This window comes from Gossypium arboreum, chromosome 8 (assembly GCF_025698485.1).
Source record: "Gossypium arboreum isolate Shixiya-1 chromosome 8, ASM2569848v2, whole genome shotgun sequence".
NCBI classification, from domain to species: domain Eukaryota; kingdom Viridiplantae; phylum Streptophyta; class Magnoliopsida; order Malvales; family Malvaceae; genus Gossypium; species Gossypium arboreum.
The window spans coordinates 32,096,991-32,105,855 of record NC_069077.1 but is presented as its reverse complement, the minus strand read 5'-3'; the positions used below and the strand labels follow the sequence as shown (position 1 = coordinate 32,105,855).

Below are 8,865 nucleotides of genomic sequence, written 5' to 3'. Positions count from 1 at the left end.
AAACTAACTCGAAAATAAAAATCTTTGCTTAAGCCAAACCTATATTAATCGAATCAAATGAGCCATTCATTCAACCCAAGAATAATTCTAGCTCAAAACCTTTAATATCTTGACTCTCGAAGTCATGCGTGGTAGCCATATCAAACCAAAGGTGACGAGTAATGGGATTCGGAGCTAATTCATAAAAATTTTAATGTCATAATGCCTTTTAAATTCTCCTAGTCATTATCTTACAGAAATAATTCTTATTAAGAAGAATACTCATGTTGTGGCAATTCCACTCAAAAAGTAATGGATTATTCTTACAGCACGTATTGTATAATGCTTTATGCTAAGAAACAAAAATAACTTTAAATTTATTACGAGCGAAATTAGAGGCAAATGTAAGAAAGAGAAATAACCCTCGACAATTATTCCAAAAATAATAAAATTGCTTTTAAAAATTATAAATTTATAATCAATATAATAATAAAATTATTTTATTGACTTCTAAAATTTATAATTCTCCCTCCTAAAATAATTTTAAGGGGGTTTACGCCTACTCGTGACCTTTGAAATGGTATTCGCAGCAACATTCACTATTTTTTTTTCTATTCACAATGATAGTTCTAGTAATATATATAGTGCATTACAAGAAGTTTTTAAAACTCCAGTTGACGCTACACTCGTCCAAAGGTTACATTTGTTCGTCTAATCTAACAGTTTAAATGGGGTATGATATAAGATGAAATGCTATTTTAATTTTGGAGTAGTATTGTCGAGTATTTTTTTTGTCCTTCTTAAATGGTGGTGTTTGTCTATTTATATAGATTTTGTTCATTGATATGATATATTATGTAGATTTCATACATATTAATATGTATTTTTCCCTAGACTTAATATGTGTCTATACAGTTTCCTACGCGATCTCATGTATAATTTTGTAGGAGAACATAGGTACCCATCCTGCGAGCTCAATCGATATGTGAGCTTGAGAAAATTAACCCATCCGACTCAAACCTATTTGGATCTTAGACCGATGATAACAAGTATCATAACAAGTATAATAAAAAATTATTTTATATAGAAATTGATAAAATATTTAGCTAGAATATCTTAAAAAAGAAAAAAAGAAAGATAAATATAGTATCAAACTAACATGATTACCGAGTAAGAATTCATGGCAATCATGTGCATAAAGGCTATACAGACTAACAGGTGAACGGCTAAAAGCAACCTCCTCTTCTCTTTATAAAAATTACATCGCACTTCACATATAAAATTAATTGTTGATAGAGTATTAATTAAGTTGCTGTTATTATTATTATTATTATTATTATTATTATTATTATAAATTTACAACTATTATTACTTTGAATAGAAACATGTGACTATTATAATTAGTAAAATTATTATTTTATATATTACTCTTCGTACTGAAAATTAATTATTATAAATATATATGTTTAAAATAAAAAAATATGAAAAAATATATTTATAATTGTGTTGGGGTTGCTTTATTTAGAAAAAATTTTTGAAGTATCGTTTGTTGAATAATTTATCAAACCCTTAATAAAAGAAGGTATTATTATTCGATAAAAGTTGTTTTTCATACTTTATTGAGAGCCAACATGCCTTGTGATTATGATATTATAATTTATTGACAGGGTATAGAATATAAAACCCTCATTGGAGGACAATACCCTTCATTGTTTTAAGTTTATATGATTATCTAACAAACAATACTTGAAAACTTTTCTCGAACGACTTAATTCCAACAAGTATAAATTAATAAGTTTTATATTTAAAGAATATTAGAAATAAATTATTTATTGAAAATTATGTTTTAAAATTTTAAATAACATATGTATTTTTAAATTTAATAAATTTACTTTGTCAATCAGTGATGTCATTTACCTTATAAAACCACACTTAATCAATATGTTTCTATTTTTAGGTAACTTTAATTAGAGATTAATTTATGGTTAAAATGAATTAATTGAATAAATTCATCTAATTCGGTTAATCGGTCAGTTAGTCGATCTAATTCGATAAGAGGTTGGTTAATAAATTTTTGAAAGTTCAATTATCGGTTAATTTAGTTTGAAATCGAGTAATTAACTAAATTAACCAAATTTAATAATTAATAATATAAATTAAATGTAGTTTTAATCTAGTTAATTTGGTCAAATGAACATTTTTAATTTATTTCTTTTATGTATTTTATACTTATTTTAACAAATAAAAGATAAAAACATATAAATTTTAGTTCAATTAATTTTTAAAAAATATTTAGACTCAATTTACTGTTAAAAATTAAAAATTCTACTAATATTAATTTAATTTGAATTCGATTAACGGTTTTATCATCCTAATATTAATCAATATCTTTACTAAGGGTTTTACCAATTTGAATCCTATTTCCGATAAAGTTTTCCTCATAAAAACGAATAAACCTACGAATACAACCCAAAAAAAAAAAAAAAAAAATCCTTGGTAAGGGACCTGAGCTAGCTTTTCACCATGAGAAAACACTGGAACCCCATTGTCCTAATACACCGAACAAACACACGACCTCCGCTTCCCTTCCCCTGCCCCGACTTCAATCAATCATTTCACCCATCAACTTGTATTTTAAATAAAAAATCTCGACCATATGAATCAAGACATTACAGTTACTCCTCCATCTAACTCTGTCCACAAGCCTAAGCTAAGGCCAACCCTTAATTCTTACTTCAACAAACCCACCCTTTTCAAAGCTTTCTTTTTCTGCTTCCTTCCCTTTCTCGTTTCCCTCTTTCTCATTGCTTACCTCAATCAAAGTGGCAAGAATTCTGAAATGGTAGGTTAAAATTTGGATTCTTTTTCTTGTTTCAGACTTTCGGTCTTGTTTATCTTTCAATTTACTATATTCTAACCTTCTCTGTTTTGGGTGAAAGGTGTTGTTGGCAGGATTTTGTAATGACTCTGATATTGCTAATGTGGATTCTAGTGAAAGCAAATCTTTTCCTTTTCAAGAAACGAGAACTGGTCATGCTTGTTCAACAATGGGGGAGCCTTGCATTTCTTGTACCACCTTCAATATCCTAGCTCCTATTTACAAGCGATTGGACCAGCAGGTGATTTCTTCTTTCTTTTCCCTTTTAATATCGCTGCACCTTTGTAAATTTTGCTCCTTTCATTGATTTGTTTTTCTCATGGAACAGAACCAGAGCGTACGAGAGAGTGATTTTAGAGCATTTTGGTTAGCTAGAAATAAGAAGATTGTAAATTGGTTGCTTTACGAAAGGTCTTCCATTATCTGTCTCCAGGTGGATTTCTTTTCCCTTTTTCTTCTATTGGTTTCCCTCTCTCTCATTCTTTCATTGGTTTTGACTTTCATAACATGTATTAGCAAAGAGTTGACACTTTCCTTCCGCCAAGAGCCTTAATTTCAACTCTGATAACATAAGCTTTCACTAATTAGGTAATTGTTTCGTTCAATGATTAGGAATTTTGGGTTGGAAATGAAGAACTAGTGCATATGTATGAAGAAAGCCTCGGTGCTGCAGGCTATGATACCTTCAAGCTTGCAAGAACCAACAACAGAGGAGATGGTACACAACTCACCTTTTTACTTATTTATTCTCATACTAGAGGCCGATTTCAAGACTTTGTTTGTAACTTAGATAGATATGGGGGTTCTTATGTGTTGCTGTCCGCCCGAGTAAGTAAATTAAGCTTAAATCAAGTCAAAATCATTTGACAATTAGTGAGTTTGACCCATAATTTTGTAGTATTAGCTATAGTTTGATGCAGCTGGGTGTTCTTTAGTTTGGAAGTTCATTTCTACTTTTCCACTTTCAGTATGCAAATCTCCATTTCAATCGGCTCCTATAGAATAAGGTAAACAGAAGAATGACCATTTTCTCACCTTTGGGGGCTTAACTCCTTCCATTATGGTTCACATATTTTCCCTTCTGCTCTATGGTTTCAGTTGCCACCAACATGGGAAAAGGATGGTCAAACTCGTATCTTTTAGGCTGTTCACAGTCCTTGTTACGTGTGTAGATCATCCTGCAAGATTTAAATTCAATCACTTAAGTTCTTGATTTTTTTTTTTTTTGTTATGGTTCTATTTGATTCTTAACTCCTTTTTAGTCTCAGGCTTGAGAACTTTTGTTTATACTACTTCAACAGGTTTGTTGACTGCTATACACAAGGAGTACTTCAAGGTTTTAAACCGTAGAGAGTTGTTCTTCAATGACTTCGGAGACCGTGTTGCGCAATTGTTGCATGTTCAATCAGTTGCACCCTTCTCAATAAATCAGAATGAGAGTGTTCAACAGGAAATTATCATTGTAAACACCCACCTTTTATTTCCTCATGATTCCAGTTTATCCATTGTGAGACTGCACCAGGTAGATGTTATCGTCTTCTGAAATATGTCAGTGCGCCACACCACTTTCTTTTTCCATTCTTTTTTATGTTACCGACTTAACTTATCTCTAGCTTTGATATTCTTCTTAGGTTTACCAAATACTACAATATCTGGAAGCATATCAGAGAGAAAACAAACTCAGCCTGATGCCAGTCATACTCTGCGGGTAAGTTACATCTTTGGTTTTATTGCTTTGATGATCTCCTCAGTAAAAGGCATTCTAACTTGTTTTGTTTTTCTTCGTCTCTCTCTTTTTTGTCTTAATGCTATAAATTCACAGTGACTGGAATGGAAGCAAGCGTGGACATGTCTACAAGTTCCTCAGGTCCCAGGGATTTGTTTCATCTTATGATATTGCACATGAATACACAGACAGCGATGCAGATGCTCACAAGGTTAGTATATTCAATTTCAGATTCTATTTCTGCATCTCTCCATCAGTATACCACTAACTTTTTGGAGTCTGCAATGCTTACTGACAAAAAATGTTGGCTTTACTCCTCGTATATCCCACAGTGGGTTAGCCATCGAAACCATAGGGGAAACATCTGTGGTGTCGATTTCATATGGCTTCGTAATCCTCATAAATCACAAAAACTGTTGAAGATAAGTTGGGCCGAAGCAGCTTTTGGCATAATAAAGGTTTGTTCTGCATTTTTCATTTTAAGCTGTTAATTTGTTGTTCCAAACTCTGTATTTCAAATTATAGCTTAGTTCTTACTACAGTAGTCAAATTTATGCTTCCTCTCTCTTTAGAGCGTGCCATCAAACATCTACATTAGGGCAGGCCACATCTGATACTTGGCTCAGATTCCGATAAACCTTACACATTATGACTAGTTCTCAAATCTGTGACCTATGGCTTCACTTATTGAGGAAACCATAAGGTGACTGATTGTGGAGTTTGAAATTTGTTGCCATCTCTCTGATTAGGAATGTATGTTTTACCTTTCCTTTGGCCAATGAATATCACCAGTTATCACGCTTCCACATCTGAAATTGAATTGCCACCATCTTGGTTACAGTACCAACTTAAAAAGGTTTCATTGGCTGAAAATGATGCCTTTGCCTTTCTAAGGGCTGACAGCAGCGGCAACCATGTAACTTACTCGGCCTTTTGTAATGCACTTAGACAGGTACTTTCATTCACTTCCTTGATAGGTTCCCTTGATGTACAATGGAACTCGTGAAGTTCTCAACTTTTCAGAACTATGTGCAGGTAAATTTGACTGGTCTTTCTCATGGATTAAGTTTCCAAGAGACGAAAGATCTGTGGGTCCAAGCCGATGCTGATGGAAATGGTGTTGTAGACTATGAAGAATTTAAGGTGTGTTTCATTTTTGTTTGTAAAGTTGGGTCATTTACTAGTAGCAGGGATGCCTTTTATGCATGGCCTGTAACTCACTTTAAGGCACCGTTTTCTATAGGTGATCTAAAGGGAATATAAGAAAGCACATGCATATTGATAATATGGTTGGACACATGTTCCCTTGTCACTACAAGTAGTTTTGGCAACATATCTGATGTAACCTTTAGTCTCTAAAAATTAACTGTTAAGTCAATGTAGCATTTATGGCGACATTTCTCATTAGAAAATATGGAGTAATTTGGTTGACGTATATGCAGAGAATCTGGGATGCTACATGGTTACAACATATGGATGAAGACTGCAGCTTAGAGGACTCGAATGAAGGCATTGCAGAAGACGAAGCTATTGGTTTTGCGGTAAAGAAAGCAGTTCTCTTCCCCCATGAAGTGGAGAAGGGAATATGGCCTGAAAACTACTCCCTTTCTGATCATGCCCGACTCACTGCTGTATTCTCACCTGTTAGATTACGGTGTTCGAAGCAAAGCTTGTAGATAAAATTGGTGATAGCTTCACAGAAAACAAGTTTTGTTACACATTTAAAAGGAAAAATACATACGTGTTTATATAGAGTCCCAGGAAAGTTCTCTTCCTCGTATATGTTTAGCCACGTACATGCACCAAGACAATCAAATAGAAATCATTTTGGTTACGCAAGCAGATATATATATATATATATATATATTTAAAAATTTTCTTTTGTAAAAGAGATTCGATTAAGAAAAGTGGGGAGCACATAAAACAAAATTGAGAAACGTACGAAGCTGAATGGACGGTGGCATTGTCAAAAGAAAGAAAAAAGAAAATAATTTTGGCAAAACTTAGGGGGCAAGTTCGGAACAGTAGAAGGAAAAATCGCAAAAATACCCTTGTTAGGAGAACAGACCAGAATTCGGACAATCACTTGTGTACTGGGTTATTATCGAACTTAAAAAGAACTTTATGATCTAATGTGAATAACTGAAATTTTTAATTAAATAATATAAGAATAGGCAAGTCAAATAGTGGATCATCAGTTCCCAGCCACACCCCCCTCACCTCCCACCCACGATTAAAGTATAATTATAGTTTTTTTTTTAAAAAAAATATTTTCATTTGGTGCCATATGAGTAATTGGCGGCGTTGGTATGTATTGGCCCAAAAAACACGTGTAGTTTTATATGAATATAGGAAAAAATATTTTTTTAATGGCGTCGTGTCAGGTGGTACTAGTGTAATTAATAGTTTAAGTTTTTTGTTTAAAAATAATTGAAACAGCTAGAAAAAAACTAAAAAAGCTTGATTTTATGGTGACACGTGCATGAGTGGTCACGTCAATGACAGGTTGTCATGCCGGTGTCGGGTTTGGGACCAAACCTTACACATCGAAAAAAAAAAGGCCATAAAACAATAGAGTTCATTCAATTGAATAAAAAAGAAAAAAATTATCTTTTTTTTTTTTGAAGTTTTTTGAGAAGAGTAGAATTTTTTTTAGGCAGTTACAGAGAAAAATAATTGAAGCAGTTGAAAAAAAATTGAAAAAGCCTGATTTTATGGTGACCTGTGCATGAGCGGTCACATCAGTAGCAAGTTGTTAGACTGGTGCCGGGTTTGGGACCAAACCCTACACATTGAAAAAAAAAAACCAGCCATCAAACAAGAGAGTTCATTCAATTGAATAAAAAAGGAAAAAAATGTTTTCTTTTTTGAAGTTTTTTGAGAAGAGTAGAATTTTTTAGGCAGTTTAAGAGAAAAAAAAAATGGAGAATCAATTTTTTTTGCAGCTATTCATTTCGTTGGTGTTATTTTAGAAATAATTGCTGGTTGTATATTTGAAACTCGCTAGAAAATAGGAATGAGGTTCAATAAGAATGTTTCTGTCGATGATATGAAAAGATCAGTGTAAAAATTTACTGACGTTGTGGGAGGAGGATTTCAAAACTATTGTAATGCTCTAAAAATCTCGTATTTATGCTCTGTTAAAATTTTGACACACACAATTGAGTATTTGTTTCAGTGGTTAAGTGTTTTAGGTGTGTGTGAGATGTCCTAAGTTCAAGCCTTTCATTTGGCAAATTTTGGTATTTTCCTAAATTAAGCCTTTAACTGGATCAGTGGGCTTATATTTGATTATATGTAATTCCATATTAGAATGGGCCTGCTGGTCTAGTGGTTAAGTAGAGTGTTAGTGTGTTAGAAGTCTTGTGTTCGAACCCAGCTTCAACAAGGGTGATTTATTTTGTTGGGTTTTCGTTGCATCAGAATTCTGAGTAGTGGGACTAGATGAAGAGAATTTAGGGATTTAGTATCATATCCCTTATTTTCTTTTTGTTGGTTGTTTTTTTTCCCAAGCTCTGACATTGGTTTCTTTCTTCTCCCCTTACTCTGCCGAATTTTCTTGGTTCCCTTCTCCTTGCCTGTTTTTCGATTGCTTCTATCTGTTCGACTTATTCTACTCGTTCGGTAAGTATCTACTCTTCCATCTTCTTAAGTTTTTGGTTAGCATTTTAATGGAGATTTTATGTTCATTCCCAAATAGGGGAAGTTTCAGAGGTTTGTACTCGTTCATAGGGATATTAGTGGTGTGAAAGTATCGTTGTTCGTTTAAAGGTAAGTTTTGGTTGTCGAATCTTTTAAATAACTCGGTTGGGATCGATTTAGTTTGTCGTTTGTAGTGTTTAATTTGAAAACTTTTGGTTGATTTTAGGTTCTGCAGTACTTGGAGTTCGGTTTAGCTTCACACAAAACCAGGTGCATACTCGAACCACTGAAAATGAGTCTCGATGAAAAGTAAAAAAAGGCTATTGTCGGTGCCACATGGGCGTGTGGTAGCCTGTGTGGCAGGCCATGTGACTGAACATAGGCGTGTAGTTGACAAGCTAGGCCGTACGAGCATGTCATGGGCACATAACATAGGTGTGTGAGCCCAATTTACTGATTTGCTTGCTAAAGTTACACGGGTCACCTGAGACGACTGTGAACCTACTGTGGGGTTGGAAAGTAATGCTTTGATCTTTAATTGACTGAAGGATCTATATATATGACTGTTTACAGAGCATGATTATAATACTGTACTGATTATATGCATGACACTATGTGATAGCATGCCATAACTGTATGT

The 8,865-nt window shown here is 33.5% G+C and overlaps 1 protein-coding gene across 2 annotated transcripts; it reads left to right on the top strand.

Moving 5' to 3' along the window:
• The first annotated feature begins 2,421 nt into the window (after positions 1-2,421).
• LOC108467863 (uncharacterized calcium-binding protein At1g02270-like) lies at positions 2,422-6,348 on the top strand. 2 transcript variants are annotated; one of them, XM_017768675.2, is made up of 11 exons: positions 2,422-2,821; positions 2,919-3,098; positions 3,186-3,290; positions 3,470-3,575; positions 4,159-4,379; positions 4,489-4,565; positions 4,680-4,794; positions 4,916-5,041; positions 5,425-5,535; positions 5,619-5,726; positions 6,026-6,348. In XM_017768675.2, exons 1-11 carry the CDS (start codon positions 2,636-2,638, stop codon positions 6,257-6,259), a joined length of 1,569 nt encoding a protein of 522 aa, XP_017624164.1. In that variant the 5' UTR covers positions 2,422-2,635; the 3' UTR covers positions 6,260-6,348. The 2 variants fall into 2 exon arrangements, with proteins under 2 accessions (XP_017624164.1, XP_052874229.1); XM_053018269.1 differs by lacking the exon at positions 5,425-5,535.
• Positions 6,349-8,865: the final 2,517 nt, after the last annotated feature.

What these genes read in the sequence shown, in the direction of transcription:
- LOC108467863 (XM_017768675.2), top strand. Translation starts at nt 2,636, where the DNA reads ATGAATCAAGACATTACAGTTACTCCTCCATCTAACTCTGTCCACAAG. An exon ending in ACAAGCGATTGGACCAGCAG is followed by an intron (nt 3,099 to 3,185) that starts GTGATTTCTTCT and finishes CTCATGGAACAG; the next exon opens with AACCAGAGCGTACGAGAGAG. An exon ending in CCATTGTGAGACTGCACCAG is followed by an intron (nt 4,380 to 4,488) that starts GTAGATGTTATC and finishes TATTCTTCTTAG; the next exon opens with GTTTACCAAATACTACAATA.